Genomic DNA, 22,510 nt, shown 5'->3' with positions numbered 1-22,510 from the left:
CGTAAAACAACAGGATTCATAACAGCAGGGTGGGCCGTTTTGTTTCGTTTTCTTTTCCCATTCCATCTAAATATTTGCAGTTTGTAGTTACCGTCAAAGGCGCGTGCAATCGTATCATTTGGGCTTGTCCAATATGTCCAGGGCGAATATTTTTTTTTGGTGAAGTAGTTTGTTATTTACAGGGTGTTCATTAAGGTAAAACACTTTCAAAGGACAAATTAACAAATGCTGACTTAAGGCAAGTCTTTAGGATAAGAAACACCAATTAGAGTTTCCGGTTTTTTTTTATACTGGTCCAGGAACTCATCTCGGACGATGCATTTGGGAAGCGTGGGATGTTTATCTTCGATGCAGGAATGCTGTTCCCTGTTGGAGTCTGCACCTTGGAGTTGCACATCATGTGGTTGCTGCAGCACGAGCAGTTTGCTTGTCCTATGCCAAAAGAACGAACAACTGACAGAATGTTAAAACAATGCATAAAAGTGAATATGTGAAGTTGTGACATCAATATCAATATGGAATAAGTAATTAACGCATACTGGGCGATGGAAATGTGCACTCGAACTATTCGAACACCCTGTAAAAATTGGTTTAGACCTATGAAAATAAAATTAAAACAAAACCTTCGACGATAATAAAACAAAACCTTCGGTGATAATGTGTCATCTAAATTCAATTTCCCTTTCATCTGTTTTTTTCTTTTTTATGTTTATTGGAATTCTTATTTGTTTTGTTTCTTTATTAGTCTTTTTCAAAGAAATAATATGGTTTTTATAATCGTAATAAATCACTTATAGTTTTTTCATATTCATTTACAACCAGACAACGTACTGCAAATTTATTGAGGACTGTCAGAAACGGTTGTTGATATATAAAAATAATATCTGCAAAATATTGTAAAATGGTCAAGAGGAGAAATAATATTAAACGCATATTCTCTATTATCCTCTTTTGTCTCAACATCCTCATGTTGGCTCAACAGGGCCTATGAAATTTCCAGTCTTGAGTGTCTTCTAGTTTTGAAATTATTGCTTGTATTGTAATGTATTAAATCTTTTATTAAAGAAGCTCAAATTGTTCAACGCCATAATTGTAATCTTGCCTTAAATTATTAAACTTCAACACATTATCCTTTGCTAATCAAACACAAAAGGGAACCGATTTACCCGTATAGTTGCGTCTGTTTTGTGCGACACTGTTCAGGGGGGATCAAATCTGTACGAAGTTGCTTCGTATCGGCTTCGGAACGCATAGTCGACAGAGCAGGAAAGCTATTCGACGCAACATAGATCCATCTCACCTTTACCACTGGACTGTTTCACTGAACGGTGCGACAGCTTAAATATTGTGCGCACTCTTCGCTCCAACGGCAACATCTGTGGACAGGGGTGAGAAACTTTAAACAATAAAAATCTTTCAATTATTAAATTTGCAAACTTGGCATTAAAATTTCGTTGGTAATAATACATTTAGGGAATTATGAGTCAGAATGTAATACGTAAAACATCTTAGAATTCATTTGAAGATGTCAAATGCCGATATATCGAAACGTAAGGGATTTTTGGCATTCTTATTTAGCACGGAAAGTTGAAGCACGGAATGTTTGTTGAGTTATTATTCTCAAATCATTGCATAATTCCACAGTGTAAGCTTAATGCTTATTGTTAAATTATAGCGAAATTTCTTTCAGGGCTCCCTTTGCTTGTCCATCTCTGCATCGGCAACTTCGGGCGTTCGTGTGCTTCGGTGTGCCGTCTCGCTCGCACGCTGTCTCGCATTCTTTCGCACCACGCTGTTCGGGACTGTGCGGCCGGCCCAGCGAGCAGTTCTGAAGTCGGCACGAAACGAAAGATTGGCCGTTTTTGGGCCGATAACGGGTCGAATAGCAAGGTTGTTCGGCACATCGAGGGGGTGTGAAAAGAAGTAGTAAGGAACGAGGAAGGGAGCCTGCGGGTGTCTGGCTCTCATTTTATCGTTACAGCAGTGACAACGGCTGCTCTTCCACCACAGCTGTTTTCGGATGTGAATATAAACAAGCATGCCACTTTTATATTATTTGATGCACATTTTCTAGTGCATCAATTGAGTTTTTTTTTTCATTTTTCATAAGAACACAATTAAAATTGATTACCGTAAGCACACACACTTTTTACTGCTCTTCTAAGCGGCTACATGAATGCCATACGGGAAAGGCTATTGCATTCCTGCAATGTTTAAGGTTAATTAGGACGTCCTGACGTTGCTATTACCATTTAGCAATATTTTCCTATTTTAAGTGGTTTTAATATACCAAAATATAATGCAAATCCTTGCAACACTTCACTTCATGCACGCACACACATCCCCATCCAGCTCCGTTGCCGTCCTGAGAACTTTTGAATAGACGGTATAAACAAACGTTGCTTGATCGATTATATTTGTTTTACGTACAATATCTTAGGTTAACAGTATAATAGTAGGTTCTAGTATAATCCTACAATAATCCACACGTGCACTTCGCTTCGATGCCGCCCTAAGCAACTACGAATGTGTTCATCACAGCGGAAAAATAAAATCTCAGAAGAGCGAGAAGGTACAAGAAGCAGCACAAGGTACGAACGGGATAGGTATAACATCACACCAAGCGCCGCTCAGTGTGTGGAGTCAGCCGGTGTGAAACTGTTAGCTGCGGGGTAAAAATTGTTCCTTGGGAACGAGCGCAAGAAAAATCTCCGGTGTGTGGCGATGGCTGTGTGCCGTGCGTTTTAAATCGCGTTCAAATCTTCCGACCGACGGTTTGTGCTGGTTCCGCTGCTGCGCTTGGTAGGGTGACGGTGTTTTTCCGCGATCGCGCAATCCATTGCCTCGCAAAGAGCAAGGACGCATTTACCACTAACGCGTGCCCGTGCGTGTGTTTTTGGAGCGGAAAGGATGCGTTCTGCCCGTGGCAGGTTAACCGTGTGACGAGTGTGCCAATCGGCGAAGCACAATTGGTGGGCAATCGCAGTGTAAGGAATCTCGAAGATGTTGTCGAAACCCTCAACAACTGGAAGTGATAGTTGAACGTACAAGCAAAGAGACAAACCGTAAATTGGTAAAGTGAAATACGGCGATGTGGTACCATGCAAGGGTGAAAATTAAGAAGCGGCCGGTTTGGTGGAACTTCTAGCATCCAGCAAAGTGTGTCGTGCGTTCTGATTATAGGCGGTGGTGTCTTTAAGCCATTAAAATTCAAAATTTAGTTTAGAGAAATTTGCACCCCCGGTAAAAATCCTTCCTATCAAAGCAATCCTTCGCCTAGCCACAGCGACAGGGAACTGCCTGCTTGGATGACTTGGGCACCCGGTAGTACAAAGTCGGAGGAATTTACATACGCACTATTCCTCGGTGCCGACGCTGGCGAGGACATCACGCCGACGTCTTCCTTGAAGCTTCTTCCCCTTAAAAGACGCATCAGAGGGACTCCTGTGTGAGTGTGTGTGTTTGTGTCAGAATCTTCAAATCCTTCTCTTGTTCGAACGCTACCAGGAACGTTCTTTCGCGCTCCAGGATGTGTGTGCGCGCGGTGTAACCAAACTCCACCAGCCGCGGGGTCGGTGCTTTTTGACGGTTTCCTTGCGTGATTGGTTGGGGGGAGGGGGGAGCAATACACACACACACACACACACACAAAATCCATCCCACAGTGAGCAACCCTTGGCGACAGCATGAGAAGAAGCAGTGATATAGAAGTGCTTGTGTGAATAACCGAGAGAAAGGAGGAAAGTATTGAAGACGAGCGAATGGGAAACATAAAAAAATAAAAACGCAGCAACGCATGTTATTTCATGTGCGCGCGTGTGTGTGGTGTGTGTGTGCGTTTTGCTCGACTTTTTACCTGGAATTTCGCGGCTTCGCGGCGTGGTGGCACATTTTTTTTTTTGGTACACCCATCTAGTTTGTTTGTTTGTTGCTTTGGAAAGGGGTGTTGTGTTTTTTTTTGTGCTCTCTTGGTTTTATGTGTTGCACTTTTAGGCGATGGATGTGGGGGGGACCCCAAAATCGATTTGCGAGACACGCGGTTGTTGTGTGTGTCCGGTGTTTTATGATGATTGGCCGTCTCCCGTTTTGCGCTGCACTCGCGTTGATTGACCGTTTTTTTTTATTTGGATGTTGATGAGTGTTTAGTTTAATGATTTTTGTGCTGTAGTGAAGTTCGTTTTTTTTTGGTAAAGATGGAATGCTCTCTTTAATAACTCGTGTCATGTGTTGCTGTGATGCAATTTATGTTTTTTTTGTGAAATGTTGTTGACGTTGAAGATCGGCTTGTACATGCACTTTTACCGTGAATAAAACCAATTGCACAAACAAAAAAAAATTATCCTTAGCGGTTTGTGGTGTGAACGGTTAACAAATCGAACGTTTTGTGCACGCTTCCAGCGCATCTTTATGCTCGCTCGCAACATGCCCGAATAATGCACAAAGCGACGGTTAAGCGGCGACACGATGCCCTGCACCGGGACACACGGCCAAAGGCCCGAATCCTGTTTGTTCGTCGTTCTATGACCCCTTTTTTTCGCCGTTCCTGTGCAAACAAGGATGCTGGGAACGGGAACAGTTGACGGCGATGACAGCTCGCACAGTTCACACACATACACACAGGTGTGTGAGGTGAGTCCCCGCACGGTGGGATCGGATGTTCCCAGAGTTTAATGCGCCGTTTCCCAGCTTGATGTACCGCCCGGTACGGTGGTGGGTTCAGGGTTCAGCAAACCACCCCGGCCCCGCAAAAGGACACACGAACCACACGACCACACTCGAACGCGGACCCAATAGAACAGGAAGCTCCTCCGCGTGGCATGACCCCTTTTTTTTACGTACCCATATGATTGGTGTTTTCCCAGTGATGTTTTCCTTTTCTTTCTCTCGTCGATTGGAGTAATGCATTAAACATAATATTGAAAAGGGGAAATCAAAAGAGCAAAGATGTAAATTAAGGAGAGAAATGCTGGTGCCGAATCCTTAAACGTGTACGGCAGCGAACCTTGTTTGGTAAACGAACGGAGCTCCGGAGGATTAAGGAAGGAAAAATTTACGATGTAGAAGCAAGTGTGCGTGCGTCTGGTGATGCTGGTTTATATAACCGTTGGTGCATACAGTCGCTACACAGAGAAAAGGACACCCGTGTGTGTACGCAAATGCCACGTGTGAAAGTATCCTGGCTGTGTGAGTGGTTCTCTCTCACTATCCCCTTTTCTTTTGCTCTCTCTCTCTTTCTCTGTGCGATTGTGTCATGTGTTTGTTTTGTCTTGTTCCGTTCGTGCCGTTCTAAATACAGGAGCCGAGATTTCGGCTCCACAAAACCACAGGTTTCCCCCACAAAACCGTGTTTTCCCCAGCTACGATTCTTGTTTCCACGGGAGACAGACAGCATTTCCCGCGCGTAACTCCAACTTCTGGATAGGGCATGCCCTCCCTCCCCCCCAAAAACCGCCACCACACCAATCTCCTCCCGTCGCTTGACGCTTGTTATGCCAACTCGGGTTGAATTATACAACACTGCCAATTGATTTATCGATTTGTGGTTGTGTGTTTTTTCGTCTATTATTAATTTCGTATTGCTCCATTTCCAATTTCGTTTCCGTACAGTTACGTCAGCCTTTTTTGCCTCCCAGCGGGAGGGGGGACGGGAATTATTAGGCAAAAGGATTCAATTTGCCGGTTAAAAGTTTAAAGCAAATTACAAATTACAAAAAAACAACAACATACTTTTGTCAAACCGACGAACGAGTGATTGTAAGTGATAGTGGTGAAGTAATGTTTAAACGTGGAAAGAAGAGAAAAGAAACGTGTTAAAAGTGAATTTTGGTGTAATAAGATTGATAAAGTGCAGTGAAAAAAGTGTTGCCAAAGGATGCACATAAAAAGGCAGACGTGAATAAACAACATCCCTCAAAGGAGAAAATGAAATGTTTCAAATTGTGTGAAGAAGCGTCATGAATATGTGTTCAACTTGACAAAGTTTTGCAAGCTCAAACCGTACGTGGGGGCAAGCCTCCAGCCTTTGTGACCCAAATTAAATGGTGCGAGTGTCCTTCCGGCGTGTGTGAGCCCAAACAAAGTGAAGTGGCAACACGCCCGAGTATCCTTTTCCATTCGCCCCCGTGTGGGAAATCAACTCATTCATGACGGTGTGCGCCTGTTGCTTGACATAAAACAACGAGCGCTACGCTGCGGTAGTGTTTGTGAGTGAAAGTGGGTTTGTGTGTGCGTTAAGATATCTATTTTTTGTCTAAATTCAACGGTGTGACAGCAGTGGTGCCCCAAAAACCGTTTCGACTTCCAGATGCTGATACCCACGTGTTAATGTAATCCTGCGCGCGTGTGTGTGTGTGTGTGCGTGCCCGCGTGTGTGTACGTGTGTGGCGTACGTGCGTACGTGCCACCGTGTCCACGAGCGGGAAAACGGGGGGTGGGTGGTGTTCCGCGTGCAATGTGGTGTGGCAGGTGTAACGCGATTTCACAATCGATCGAGGATCGCGGACGCTTGCCGTCTACACGGTCTGCTACAGTGCATTCCTCGCCCGCGGTCCTATGCAACGGCCTGACGAATGCAACCTGCGCGCCCCGCCACCCAGTATTGCACTATTGAAGAAACAAACACAAAACCCACAAGAAAAAAAGTACAATGAGGCCAAATAAATACGATGTAAGTATTTCAGGAAAAAAAACACCTTTCTGATGGTGGGTTCAAGCAACAGTGTGTGAGGGTCCGTTTGTCTGCGTATGGTTTAAAATCCGTACAATAAATAGTGCATTGGAAGCATCATCGAGAGAAGGCATATGTGTCCCGTAACTGTGCACGTCACCGTCGGATTGACTGCAGAAGTGATGCATTTTTCGCATTCCTCTATGCTGCTCGGGGAATTGTTTTATCGCGGCTTGGAAGATGGAAATGCATCACATCACGATCACGTTTCATGCCATATCAATTTGTCATCATGGGATCGAAGGGGAAGTAGCTAAGCCAGACAGTTGTTGAATAAACATCTAATAGCGCCCAGAACGATCTAGCCATACTGCTACTACTTCGATTTTTTGAACCGTGAAAGGACACCTGAAAAGCTCTTATTCCAGTGTGTCACTCCGTCGTCCAAGAGAGAGCGAAAGTTTCTTATCCTAGCGAAGGTTTGAGCCGTAGTTGTCGTCAAAGTTCGGCCCCCGATAGATTTGTTGTTGATAGAAACATTCTTCAATTCTGGAACACATCGCTCTGATCTCAGAAGTTGAGTCCCTTGTCGAATGGACGAGATCTTTTTCTTGCAGTACTGAATATACCTAAAGAGCATTAGACAGTTAAGAATTTCTAACCGAACACAAACCCGTATTTGCTGTAGGATACCTAAGGTTGATGTGGTACTAAAGGATATAAATCATATAAGAGCGAAGTCCTTATTCTAGCGAAGGGCTGAGCCGTAGTTGACGTCGATGTTTGGATTCGATAGATATTGCTCATCTATCGCTATTAGTGATCATTTGCAGATAGTTCAGAATATCCCGCTCTGGAACGCAATGCCCTGATCTCAGGAATTAAGACCCGGTGATACTGATCAGATGTAATTCTTGAACGATTGAATATACCAAAAGGGCGTTAGTTATTACTAAAGTGTGTGAGATTTGATGATCTTTTTCGCTCATACACTTCAATTCTTACACTTTTTCGAATGATAGGTATCTCAAACTACCTCAAAATAGATATTTACACCGTTCTCAAACCTTTGAGAATGAGGCTATCAGCTGCGTTCAGCCATATGATTCTTGAAGAATTATACTCCACGCAGGATCATAGATGATCCAAATCGTGGAATCAGATGCCATATTCACATTCCTATTAGTCCTTGTCTCCTTAAACACTGTGGATGTTTCGTCCAATCTGAAATTATTAGACCTAAGTCCATCCTAAGACCATATGCTCCAGATGTCTACAGAATCCAGACCGCAAAAGCTCATAAAATACAAAGCTTCAAGAAAACAGTGTGCAGGGTCCGGGCGTGAAGAGTTTCCCGAGCTCATCCGTGTCCCACATACTCTGCCATTAAGATTGTAATTAACAATTGCAAAAACAAAAAATATCATTCTTCAGAAAATGTCGTCATCACCTTTCCTTTTGCCACCGTGTCACCATTGCTAACCTTCAAGTTGAAGGCTATATTTGTTCGTCATGTGGTTTTGATTCTATCAATATACGCAAACGTTTATTTTTGGCTGCAGTCAAGAATAAATCGTTCGCCGCGAGACATTTTTATTTTTTGCGAACGACATTTGCGAATTGCAACTGACATACCAGCGTCGTCCACCGTCCATCTTTCGCACACTCGCTCATGCGTTTGATCGAATTGTTGTGGTACTAGCTTGGAATGTGTTTCATTCCGCCAAATGGCAGCCAAATCCGGCGCTAAGTGGTCCACCACGAGAAAGCCTCCTGAGTGTTGTTTCTTCAACCGCCAGGCACACCACAGTCATCGAGAGGAAAAAATGTTTCCCTTTTGGGGGGTAGGCGAGAAAATGTCACCGATTATACCCACCACAGACACACATTATCGTTCCGGTCTGCAAGGAAGGGCACTGCGGCAAACACTCTCTCAGGGTGGTCTATTTGTCTATGACCATTTCTCCGCCCGTCTGGTTTCCTTTCTCCACCCTCCCTCAAAGACCTTTTTGGCATTTGCGCTATTCTTGCCTTGGGCGGCCTCCCGAGGCGTTCTCGCACATCGACGGTCGTGTAGGTTGCCCTTCATATTTATTGCATTCGGATTTTATTGGACAGATGTTTTTATTATTATTTGATGATGATCATCACATCACAAGGCGCTGGTTGATTCCATTTGCCTTCTGTTTTTTGTTGTTGTCTTTGCCGTGGTTGATGCTTACGATGAGAGACGGGCGAAAGGAGACGGTGTGGTAGCGAAAAGAAAATCAAATACAGACAAATTTATGTTGCTGCCAGCTCTCGATCTCAGCACAGCCGCCGCCACCGCACCATCATGGGCCGCGTGATGCCATATCGACCCTTATTGTTTGCCGTCATAGCACCGTGGCAGCGGGACAGTGGTGCGATTGATTGATTTGATTTATTCGAGACATTATAACCTCTAGCATTGATATCCATTTGCTCCCTTTGCTCGTACCCGGGTCCCGACCGACCGCAAACGACGTTCAAGGAGGTTGCAAAAACCAAAAAAATCGATGGCAAGGAAAGACTATTGTTCAATATTATTACCAAGTTAAAATGTTTCGGCATACGATATCATCGAGGCGAAACTACTAGCTGATTTGTGTTTTCTTTTGAAGGCTTTTGGGTTTTGGTCGCAAGACACCTACCAAACGTATGTGGTTCTGTTGATTGCAAATGAACGAAAGAATAAATCACAACCATGTTCAACATTACTACCGGAAAGCGCTTCAAGTTTTAACGCCAGTGAAGGCCACCATGGGATCAATGCGTTACGAGCTTGGTTATTATTACATCAGCAAACTGAAGTTCTAGCGGTCATTTGACCTCCTTTTGCAACCAATTCAGTGTGACAATAAGTGTCTAATGAAAGAGAGGACAGAGTTAGAAATCTGTTAAAATCGGGACAGAAATCATGTTTATGTCGGGGGAAAAAAAATCTGGTTCACTTCGAGTCATCGAGGCCTCCAGTCTCAACCCAATTGTTGAGAGCAGCGTTACGAATTTAGTTTTTGACATACGGATGTAACTCATAATTACTGATTTATTGGTAGTCCCACCAAATTAGAGTTGGTTCACAAGCACTAAACCTGTACAATTCGGTTCAGTTATTTTAAGTGAACGAGCGAACTTCGTTCGTCTAATTATGCTGCTGCCAGTCGTGATTAGTCCTCCGGTTGTTCGTGTCCGAATGAACTATATAGACAGGTCGGGCGACATATGTGTTAAATGTAAAAGTTGTTAAACGAGCTATGAAGCAGCTTGAATGACGCTCGTTAAAAGGCTTATAACGCAGGTTAAACTGCGCGTAACGCTGGTTAAACTGCGCGTAACGCAGGTTGAACGACATATAACGCAGTTTGAATGGAATGTAACGTGGAGGTGGAGCGTCCTGAAACGGTAGGTTGAGCGAACTATATGAACGAGCTCAAATGTTAGAGGCAGAACCAAAAGAACGAATGAACTGTACCCTTCGTTCAGTTCTTCATAAATAACGAACCGGTTCGTTCAAGTTCAAACAGAAGTAGTGATCATTCCCCGTAGGACTTTTTACGTCTTTAGTATTTAGACTACTAATACTCGATTATTTCAATTCTCTTCAGTCTCTTCTTCAAATCTTCAGTTTATGTACTCGGTAGTTAGTGAGATCCCTACATACCATCTAGCAAACAACAGCAGCGATTTTATGTCTCCCCAACCACCCCATATTGTATACCGTTTAGTTCTATCGGGGAGGTTTACCTATTTCGCCGTAAACTACGTTCCAGTCTACGCTTGTAGTGCGCAGAAAAACATCACCCGGGACAAGTATTACAGCACCATGTTCCGTAATTCGTGTGTGCCCAGTGGTTACACTTCTGTTGTTCCAAAGTGCGTAAAATGATTGGCACTAATAGATAATTTGAAGCTAGCAGCACGTCCCATCAACCGTCCCGGCGTCTAGCAGTTGGTTCCGGTTGTAATTTTATGCTTTTACGCCTTTTTGCTTTTTTATTCGAGCTCTTCCCAGAGATAGATAAGGAAATCTAAGCGGGAACATGCGGGAAAGTGCGTAGCCATGTTGCGCAGGTGGTTGCGAGCCGTAAATGCTCGTGGCGCTAGTTGTGTTCCCGGAGGGATGGGGGGCACTAAAGGAAGGTGGTAACGGCACCGTCTTTCCTCGAGTGGCGTTCGGTGGATAAGAGAGCTGCCAGATAAGATCGTCACCGTAATGAGGCGTCTAAATCGAAACCACTACATGTCCCGTGCGGTTGTAATCTGATTTACTTGGTAGCAGGGAACGTTGAGAAGCTTGCGATCCAGCAGAGGACATTATCGGAAACAATAACAAAAGGTTAACACATTTTTGCAAATCTCCCGTCCACGATCCAACCTTGGTTGGTGAATGTGCGAATTGATGAGTTCCTTGGAGGTAGAACACAAAAAATCATAACCTCACATTGAAGCACTTCGCCACCATTCATCACTGGCACGAGATTTGATGAATGTACGCGTGGCCACCTTCACCCTAAATCTGCTCCCGTTCACAAAACAGCGTTGCGCTCTCCAACCTGTGCTGCCCTTTTGCCCTTTTTGTGTCTGCGTCGGTAAATCAACTTCCTCTTCCGGTGCAACAACGACGTTACGACGGCGGGGGAGGGGTCGACCTCGTCGGGTCCATCGCATAATGCGTTGCAAACGCACGAACCCTGAGTGCAGTGTCCGGTTCGTTGTTCGGTTCCCCTTCAACCACCAGACTGGGATGAGACTAAAAAACAATTGCAGTATTCTAGTTTGTCCGTTGGCAGCTGAGTGTCTATTTTTTTTTCGTACCGTCCACTCTCAATCAGTCGTGCCGCAATTGTTCAACTCCCGTGCCTTGCATTTTTCCATCATCATCCGTCCGTGCATCAATCCTTAACCTTCTAAACAACTGCCCGATGCGCGCACTGTGACATTGATCGTCGACCGGATGTACGTTGTCCTCGTCTGTGTCGAATGGTTGACCCGAACACGTGCGTCCCTATGCGCGTTATGATCGAGACTTCACACTCGACCAGCCATGTTGGAATTATGTGGGCCACACGATGGTAAAAACTGCCCGTTGGTGCATCTGCGTCCACCGTCCACGCGGTGTTAACCGTTGCGTGCTTTCGGACGGATAGGCATGAGTCATCCAACCGATTGCAAAGAAAAATTGCAAATCCATTGTTTAGGGGAGTTCGCGTTCGCGCCGACTGGCGACTAGCGGCGCCGTCGGCGATCGGATTCCTTTCGTTTTCTTGCAGCCGTTTGGCGACGGATTAAACGGCTTCCGATGGTTTTCCTTTCCCGCCGACCGATGTGAGATGAACATGTATGAACATGAGCCGCCGGGCTGGTGGTTTCCGCCTTCGCGTCCAAACATCGGAAGTTAGTAGCGTTTTGGCAAGTCAACCGCAATGTGGTGTTTGTGTGCTGCGGAGCTTTATAGCATGCAGAGTGCAAAGTGTGTCCTCGATTGATGTTTGTTGGCCTCCGGGGCGTTGATAGTGGAGCGAACGATGGGGCTGCGGTTGGACGTCTCAACGGATCGTGCCGTTCGGTCTGTGGCGCATGGCGTGACACCGGCAACTGGTCGCAAACGTTCGACTTCCCGAAGGTACGTTGGGCTGCGGTTCTGGTGCCGCTTTCGTGGGTATTCTCCAACCTGGTGGCATAATTGTTGTCGAACTGTTTCCACCACTACCCGGCCACATTCGCATACAATTGCTCTCCCTTTCACTTTCCCGCCCGGTCGGGGCATGATCGTGCCTTGGGATTTATGCGTTCCAGTAGCGCATGCCTTGTGCCAAGCTTGGAGCACCGGTATTACGTCGGGACGACGTGAGCAGAACGTAAACAACTGTTGGCAATATTACTCCTCCCGCGGGGGGTGGGAGGGAGGATGGTGGGGGGAAAGGCACCCGTAATGAAGCACTCTGCGGTTGTGTGTTGTTCCGAGGCGGCACGCAATAAAAATCACCCCCCGGGCGACAATGTGTGCCAGCCGTCCGCCGCTGGGAAAGTGGTCCCTTTAAAGGGTGCGGGTGCGTTATGCAGCACGCGCATCGCTTTCAACTAACCCGCCCCGTTTTCGAAGGGGGTCTCTGGACGAATGCTGGAACTCCAGGACGGTGCATTGTCGGCATTCGTTTGGTGGGCTTTTCTTTTTTGGTCGCACGATCGTGTGCGATACCGGACGATTAGAGCGGTGTGACCGCATCTACGGTTGAATCTCACAAAGGACGCGACGCGGCACCCCCTTCAGAGGAGAGCAACCCCGTACCCGTTGGCGCATCCCCTAAAAAGGCAAGGTCATGAGAAAGGGCACGACGGCGTAAAGATTGGCGCAAAAAAGCGCACCGAACGTCTGCAGTGTATGCGTTCAGTTCAGCCACGCAATTGCAGCCAGGACCTAAAAGCAAAAGGGTTCTCAAGCGTCTCGAGTGGCTCTACCAACGAACGCACCGGAATGCTTGAGTGGGTGCAACAACCGTGTGCCGTTGGTGTCCTAATTTTGGGGTTTGATAGGGCCAGGTTTTTTTTTTATCAGCCAAAGGCACACACTATTCTTACGACAGAGCAACACGGGTATGTGTACGTTTTTGGAGTATCTGCTGCAACAGCGTAGTCGCGGCCAGTTCTCTCACTGCGCTGTAAGGTGTAAAGGGGGGGTGCTTCTTATCGACACGATTTGTCACACGGCGTGCAGCGTGCAGGTGTTGGTGGGATTTGTGTGTTGTGTATTGATTGTTTTTACTTCACATCTTCACCACCCGTACCATCCCCCCTCCCCCATCCCCCCCTCCACCCCCCTGTGTGTGTTTGGACGGTGAAGTGTGTGCCGCCTGCGATGGTTGAGATAAGAAGCTGGGTGAACTAATTCGTCTCATGGGGGTAAGTTGAAAGGCTAAAAACGGCCGGGGGGTTGCAAGGGGGGTAGAAGGTTCGGGTGGTTGTTGTTGATTCTTGCAACAGTTTAGGGGACAAGTCAAACAAAACACGCGCGGGCGCGTGGAAAGTAAACCCTATGAAAATAACTATAGGCCGTCGAAAACAATTGGAAATATGTTTGAAACAACAAAACCTCCTGTGGGTCATTTCCCCGGGGGGACTCGACGAGCTTCAGGAGACGGGCTAGAAGTTGCCACGGCCAGTTGTCAACCGGACTGATATGCGCCTCGAATTGATCTTTTTACGATCACATTCTTGCTGCACTATCAGGGGGGGAATATAAAAGGCGTGATTGTGGTCAGGAATGTGGTGTTGTGATTTAAGAATGTTTTTCATTGCACTGTTTCGTTATCGGAAGTTATGCGACGTAATTTACCTTCTGCTTGCACTATATTTCTGTGTATCACCACTTCGTAAATTAGGTGTTTGGGTGCAGTGGCTAATAATAACTCTCTTTCATTGCTGTGGCAATCTTGCATATTGTTGTGGATTCTAACACAAAACATCTTTCATGCAACTGTCCCCTCGATCGTGCCGGTTTTAAACCGGAGGAATGTTGGGCAATAACATTTTAACTGCTTCGTCTGCTTTTTTTTGTCGTTGTAATGTGCAAAATGCAGTTGCTTTGGGAAGGAGTAACACAGCTGCGTGTAAAGAATGCCACAGAGACAGGAGTTCCCTGCCGAGAATGATGTCGCCAGCAGGCACAAAATCCACTGACCAGCCAACGAACCGGAACAATCGTGTTCTGCTCCCGGGAGGTTGAGGGTGAAAAAATAAAAAAAATATACAGCCACAATGAAACAACGAAACCGATGCACACGCGGACAGTAACTATCCATCCGTGAGGCGCCTTGGTGTTAATTTATTGATATGTGAATAATTTACTAATACATTCCATCGGCTGGCGCTGGCGCACGGTATAAGGGGGGCGGGGGCGAACGTACGAGGGACGGCCCACGGGGTACGAAAGGCGACGATGCTGATGATGATGGACACTAAACGTCTCGAGCGCTTAAAAGCCCTGAGATATGTGACGCCTCGCACGGCACGGTTCGAGAACGGGATTTAATGATGAACTTCTAGTATCTTTGGTGACTCAGCGCCAATTGCGGCACGTATGAAATTCCTGCATCCCTTTCATGACGTCACCGGTGAGAGGATCGGTTCGAAATACGGTTCGATTATTTCCATCTTTTTTTCAAACACGGCATGACATATTAATTTTTATTATTACTGTGTTACAAAACATTAAAATGATTGACGATGCATTCTACATTCACTTGGAAGGACCGGGTTCTTTCATGGCTTTGTGAACTTTTAATAAGAAAGCATGAGTTTATAGCAAACCTTACCCAAAGTTACCCAATTACACAATGCCTGGCAATATCCGGTATTTTCCTACGGGTGAAGATCTATCGGCAAATGAATTCATTTCGAAACCGGACGGTAACACTACAAAGTAACCCAATCAGCGTGCTGAATATTAGTCTTACTAAAACCATTCTTAAAACCATGAATATTCATCTCTAAGATTTGCTATAAAAACAAACACACAATGCGATAGTGGTGCCTGCTTTTCCATTTGGAATTCGCTTTTCATTTTCACGCGCAGCCCAACATCAGGCAAAGGTGAACCATAATCGAGCACAGTGCATCATGCGAGATAATCAGTTTGTTTATAGCGGATTGTTTTTGTTTCACTTAACCTCACCGTCTGCTGGTGGTGGAACACCTTTTGCCTTACGGAAAGGAAGTGATTTTACACCGCGTTTGTGCCTTATCAGATTATCTACCGTCCCTCTCCTTTGCCGAGTGAATGATGTTAATTGGTTGGTGCTTTGAGATGTATCAAGATCAAACGTAGAAATATGTGTTTCAGTTGTACAAACAAAACTAGACGTGCAAAAAAAAAAAAAGAATCGGAAAGTGTTATATATGTTTACGAAGAAACAATCGGCTAGAGACTTTGTTTTACAAACATCCTAGTGTTGCGAATGTTTACATCAAACCATCCGTTGATTGCTGGGTTTGTAGCAGGATTGTGGGATAGCTCTCATCCGCAGGATAGGATAGGAGAACGATCCGTTTAATAAGGTTTCGGTCTATAGCTAGCACATTGCCTAATGAAGTATCGATTCTTTGGATTCTTTATGGTGTGAATCGGGATCGGTGTTGTGCGACCTGAATTTTGTGAGATGAACCATTTATATTACATTATCTCTCAAAATGTTCATGAATCTCGCAAGATTTATAAATGTCTTAATTTCTCAAAGAATATTGAGAGCTTCCGGAATTTTCATAGAGAGATATTTGGAGGTGTTCAGGTGTCTATCGTATTTTCTTATTTTATCAAATTCTCAACAAAATTCCAGAATCTCTGAGGATAATGCAGGGAATTTCAGAATTAATATAGATATCTCAATAATATGCTTGTAATGGTAAGAAATTCGCGTATCTTCCTATTAAATTATATTCAGAGTTAGAAGAACGCAAGAGCCTACCGAAGAATAAATAAGCTTTAAAAAAATCCCAAATATCTGAAGATACATAAATTTTGGAATTTCTAAACGTTTGTCGATAATACGCGTGTGATGTTGAGAGATTCGCGAATCTTCCTATTAGATATTCAAAGGTATTTTGAGTTATCAAAAAACACAAAAGTTTTTTCTGCATCCAACCGAAAAGGACAGCAATTAATTTGCATGTAGATTAAATGTAGCTCCCGGGTTCCGTCCTGCCGAAGATATACTTAAGCACACATATAGCATTCCGATGGTGCGTCTGTTGTCATGTTGCAGATTCTAACGTCGTAAACTTTTCTGCACTTTTAATCATATGAATGCATCTCGAAAACATTTGCATAACAGCTAGTTAAATAAAGCCAAATAAAAACAATCATCTACCGTTGAAGAAGAAATGTTCTGAAGATATAAACATAAATGGATCACCGCACGATAAGCAAATTGTGAAACTAATTTACGAAACCGGACGACGCTTTTGATTTCAATTTCCGTCAGCTTGTCCAAGCGCTATGTTGGGGTTTCCTGTCGGCGTCTTCGCCAACTCATCAAATCATTAGATAAGCGGGATGCGCTAATGAGCGTTTGATATCGTAAATTTGAACGGACGATACAGACGGACATTAAATGTGCGATTGTAATGGTGGGACAAAGAATAGATTATTGTTTTCCAGGGGAAATAATTGATTCATAACAAAAGGAAACAGTTGGAACCCCGCTAATGGGCATGCTCATATATACAAATTTGAAACAGGTAATGTATTGCAGAAATTTATATTAATGTCTAATGGAAAAATTAGTTTAAACGTCTATATTCAATGTCATTCTATAATTGGGAAGCGATTTGTGTGTAATTTTGTTGCCTAAAGTAAAGCTTATTTATTGTTAATTGTTGAGGTTTCGATGTTATAAAAGTGAATATCGCATACATATTGTTTTTTAATTAATAATGGCCGTATATTTAACTAAAGGTTATGTCAGGAAGTGTTTCTTTAAAGAGAAATATTGTCCAACAAAATAATAGATCCAATTTGCCGATTGATGCGCGGTAATTCTGGGCCCGTTTTCGACCGTACATTAGCATACTTATCAAAACCAGAATACCAAATTGTGCGTGACTCGGGATGAAAGCTTTTCCTTTCCCATGCTCATGCCAAAAGCTCTGACACGTTCGAGGTGTTATTGTGTACGAAAAAAAAAAGCGGAAAAGAAACATAAGCGAGATCTACTTATAACGCGAAGAGCGTAAACAAACTGATATTCAAGGAATAATCCTCATCGGACAAATCTCTGAACTCGCGCAACGCTTTTTTCACGTGGTGAAATATTTGCATACCACCCGCACGACAAACGCCCGGTGTAAAGGCTGTTGGAATTTGATCGTAGTGAGCGAAAGCAACAAAAAATAAACACAAACCCACAAGCTGTGCCAGTGTGGCGTTGTGTGCATGATCGAGTGAGAGCCCAAGTGTTGTATGCGATCGACATTGAGACATTAGGCCGAGAAGGTGACAGATAATCGTAGGGGCTGTTCGAGGAGGGGAAGGGGGAGGGGGGGTTGTGCGATGGAATCTAGGGGGTGAGAATCGTTCAGCACTCTTCCGTACGTCGTTCGCGGTTTCTCCCTGCTGCTGCCGATCGTGTTGCAACCACCGACCGGCCGGCAGTAGCCCAGACCACCAGCCGTGTCGTTGATTAGTCGCCGAGTTTTAATGCGCCCACTAAGGCTCCATCGACACCCGGGGCAGCAGTACGAACGATGGGGGTGCGTATGGGATAGTCGTACGTACCGAAATGTTTGTTTTGACAGGCTTTATGATTTGCCGAACATTTGCAACCGGCTGGACGGTTGGGGTAAGAGGATGCAGGGGCAGGCTGCAGGTAACCTTCCAGAAGCTGCATGAGATCGTCCGTGATCACACCATCTCACGCGTCTTCCGCGAGCGACTCGTCGAACGTCAGCGTTTATTGAAATGGTTTCTTAATGTTATGCCTCTGCACGCTGGCCGATGTTAGTGGCGCGAGTGGTGGTGGAATATGTGTAGCTTCAAGCGAGACCTGCTGGTATGTCTGTTATATCAGCGAAGAATTTGCATGTGTTGACTCAGATATTGCACCGTCGTAATTGCAGGAAAAAACTTTGAATTCATAATCGGTCGCTGTCACTCAATTAACCCAGTGCTTGATATATTACCGAATGATACTAAAAATACTTTAAAACTAATGCCAGCGTATGTGAATCTTACCTGAGCTAATTTAAATAATGAACTACTCTATTACGCCTCCCACAGCAGCAACATACCGCGATTTCAATGAGGAATTCTCCTATGTAATGAGGTTTGTAACGCGTCATTGCCAGAGCTTTACACTTGAGATTAGAACCGAAGTATTTGCACGTAGATTGGAGGCAATGTTCTAATGGGGAGGCAAACAACCCGTAAGTGTTTTATGCTTCGCGGGCTTATTTTTAAATGAGCCAGGATAAGGGTTCGCTCAAGGGTAAGGAAAGATATAGCGGCGCAAGGCAATGTTCTACGTTTGAGGCGTTTAGTAGTAAACAGCGGTGGAAATAGGTTCATAATTCCTCAACATTTCCGATACACACTGATAAAATAGTGCTGATAAAACGAGCACAACAGAGAGGGTACAACAATAAAAAAAAAACCAGCAACTAAAGTCAACGCCACCGCACCGTTGAGCGTTAGGTTGAGGCCGTATCCGTGGACGGGCACCGGCACTCGCCACTCGGCTAGCGAACAGAACGCTTGGTTGCGTGCAAAATCCATTTCGGTCGTACGATGGCACGATATCAACGCGCCTACCAGGTTGTACACCACCGATAAGGCTCCTTTAAGTGGAAAAACCATCCGACCAGTGGCAAGGAACGCATCGAATGGTCCGCGTGTCCCGATTGTACGAACGCGCGCGCAACCTTGCACGCCCCAAAGGGGGTGGTGCTAAAGCAATTGCCTATCCACGGTAAACACCATCAGATATTAATAATTGGAAGTTCCCCTCCTGGCGATAGGTTGCCTGGCACACATCCTGGCACACCGGTCGATCCCTGTGTCCTGTCGATGGGGGAGGAATGGTAAGAAGTGGCGTATTTACGGGTAGAGGGTAATCAGAAGCGCAGGGCGCTGATTCGAGCGCCAGCAATTGAAGTACACCACCGGTAGCCTCATCAGTCGATGATGATGATGATGATGATGGTGATGATCACGGATGATGGGGACTGACTGTTGGATGATGCTGGAATTGAAGTGACTCCAGCCAGGTATCCCCAGGAGAAGGTTTTTGCCCCCCGCTGTCGACGGGTGGTCCTGCTCGTTTGGGCGGAAATTAACTTGCGCTTTTGAGCGGTAGCACCAGCAGCGAACAAGCAAAACGAAATAAGCGACTACCGCACGTACTACCGGTGATGTCCGTTCACTCGCCACTTTGCACACACATGGCGCGTAGTGTGTTGTAGCACCTTGGAGCACGCAGGAGGCACCCATTGGGTGCCCTCTCGACGGGGGTTTAATTAACGGCGGCAGTGTAAACGATAAGTGCACAGTACGGGCGGCTCCTTCACCAGGCTCTCACCCCCCTCCCTTCCACGATGGGCCCGTTTCCCGGTTGGAATGGATGGCGTGGACACAACAACACGACATTGTAAACTGACTTTTATCAGTAGTAAATTAATAATTTTCCAGCAAAACGATTGGGCACTACTACCACCAGCATTACACTATTAGTGTGGCTACTATCGCTGACGCCGTGCTTAGTCGCAAACAACTGGCCAGCGCACAGTGCAGCAAGCGTTTACAGTGCCCTACCGGCTGTAATCATCAGATTAGAAAGTTCTTTTGCCGGTTATCAATATATGAGTATTGTTTGTTTGCGTAAAGCTGTCTCGGAGCTGTTTTTTTATCTGTCGGCTGAAATATAAATATGATTAGAACTTTTTTTCAGATATTATGAAAATTTATCTTCGCAGTGTAACCGAAAGAGATCATCTTAATAGATGATGCTGTTTAGATGAATCAATACATTATAGAATTATGTTTTGAACTATGAGAAGTCTCCATTGTATCTGTGTATATCAAATTTCCACATATTTCGAAATCACCGAGCCATATCGTTTATACTCTTTTTTTATTTCCGTGAGAACGGTCATGCCATATACCTAAGGATCGTTTATACTTCAAAGTTACAGATTCGATTCCCATATTGTAATGTATTCAGCCCTCATTCCCTTATCGTAATGTATTCAGCTTGAACTTTCTGCCATAAACTTGCTGAGTTTATAGCAAATAACCCTGCTTTTCGGGGACTAATCACATATTTCAGCTCACCGCATCTCCACCATTAGAGATGATTATCATTCGTTAGCACCTTCGTTTAGTGTGGACGTGTTTTTTCCGCAAATTTATACTCATTTAAACGGCCAGACTAATTAATTAATTGATTAATAAGCAAACAAATAAATAAAGAATAGGTTTCGTACTTATGGTTTGCTTGTTAGGAAGACCATATTCATTTCCACAATTTAAACGGCTCTGGTGAACTTGGAAGTCGCTGTGAATATAAACAACAAGCTGTTTATACTTGTTGGGGTTTTTTTTACGGTTTAATCCTGGTCGTTTCCCTGGTTGTGGTTTGATAGCTCTATTAACGTGTAGGTTGTTTCGTCTAATCGGTCATTTGGGATGAAAGAGCCCATGAATATTTCTGTTCGATACTAATTCTTCCAGTCACTTACATGCCGCACAAACCGACACCAGGTGCAAAATCCGTTCAGCACTGTGTGCACGCTCCACTTGAACGATTGCTTGGTTTGAATCGGTTCGGTTCGGTTTGATTTAGCCTGCTAGCGCAATTGGTGCGGCTACCTGTTGTTTCCACTGCGGCAGCAGACACATACTCAACGAGTGTCCGTGCAGGCTCGCCACTATACCGGATTGATTGGTCGCAACCGTCAACGATCAACTTGACTTCCATTTAAGCCAGCCTAACTGAACCGTGCGACGGTGGTGGAGAGCAAGCCTGCTATCCACTTTTCAACCTGCCACCCTGGCATTCTCCACACTGGAGGGGGTGGTCAGCACCCGGGTGCACGGTGGCATGGTACCGACATTCTTGAGTGACTCCGACAGGGTAGCAATCGGGTTTTCTCGGTATGGCACGGTGCGGTGAATTGGGTCTTTTACGACAGACGGTTTGGAGATGCGGAATTGTCACGGGATGGGACATTCCTCTGCGGATCAAGCTCGCAGCTGCAGTAGCAGTTCCATCTACTGGGTCGTTTCTTATCTTCGCTCTGGAGCCGGGAGACGCGTGGAGTGTTATGGAGCTTTAGTTATATCATCCTGAAAATGGGCATAAACCCATCGAACCGGGACGCGTTCTTCCTGTACTCCGTTATCGCGTGTTTGTCGACGTTTTTTTCTTACGTCTCCCACTTCGTTGTTGAAGGACTTTCCCCCCCTCCACCTTGGCAATAACACAGGGACCTTGGAAGGCCGCCCGGGCGGTACGGTTCCAGGTACCGAGGCAATGCTAATTTAATTAAACTTTAGCCACAGTGGTGCACATGCGTTCACGATTCATCTCAAAAGGGCCACGCCACACGTCGGCAGATACCACGGGTCAATTGGCTTCCCGCTGGTGTTATGGCAAATGTTTACTGTTCAAAGCGAAGGATATACCTGGCCCCAAATGGCCCAATAGTCCGACCAGCGCTCGTTTGCCATTTGTGGCGAGTGACAGTCGTTTGTTCCCACTGCCCTTTTTCGGCAGTCGGCCACCGGACAGGCTTGACTGCAACTGAACTGCATGCGTGCTGTAGCCGCCCGGGGACGCGTGATCACAATCAGCAGTGATTGGCCTGCGGAAGGGATCGTTGAGTTTGCTTCTTACACTCTCAGTTGTGCAGTTTTTTTTTACAACTCAATTAATCCGGCTCCGAGACCGCGGGACACAGCTGTGCACAGCACTGCACGGCGAACTGATTTGCGTGCCGTTGCCAGCTAATAAACGTAGCGGATTGATACTTTCATGGATTGTACCGATTACGATGGAGCGACTGGGGTTTAATTAAGTGAACAGAGAAGGAAAGTAATAAAGTGAAATTTGTCATATTTGTAAGGTCGAGTTTTATAGAGGCTTTTAATTACTTGTTATTTTACACTCTAATACCATGCACTCGGTGATCACACCAGACGCTTATCAATCCACATCTCTCTCCGACCAGCATATGGACGATATCGGTACCAATTATGGTACGCAAGCATTACGATGATGGACCCGTTAGTAGTAGTGGTCCGTTTCCAGGTCATGTGAACGATCGTGCAGTGAG

At 45.2% G+C, this 22,510-nt stretch overlaps 1 protein-coding gene across 1 annotated transcript in view; it reads left to right on the top strand.

The window, feature by feature from the left end:
- The first annotated feature begins 12,213 nt into the window (after positions 1–12,213).
- LOC128718531 (uncharacterized) overlaps positions 12,214–22,510 on the top strand; it is a 55,185-nt gene continuing 44,888 nt past the window's right edge. The window contains exon 1 of the mRNA XM_053812154.1: positions 12,214–12,311. Coding sequence (XP_053668129.1) covers positions 12,214–12,311 — 98 coding nt within the window. The remainder of the gene's footprint in view (positions 12,312–22,510) is intronic.

This window comes from Anopheles marshallii, chromosome 2, assembly GCF_943734725.1.
Source record: "Anopheles marshallii chromosome 2, idAnoMarsDA_429_01, whole genome shotgun sequence".
Classification (NCBI taxonomy): Eukaryota; Metazoa; Arthropoda; class Insecta; order Diptera; family Culicidae; genus Anopheles; species Anopheles marshallii.
The sequence above is the reverse complement of the archived record's forward strand: the minus strand, read 5'-3'. Positions and strand labels throughout refer to the sequence as shown.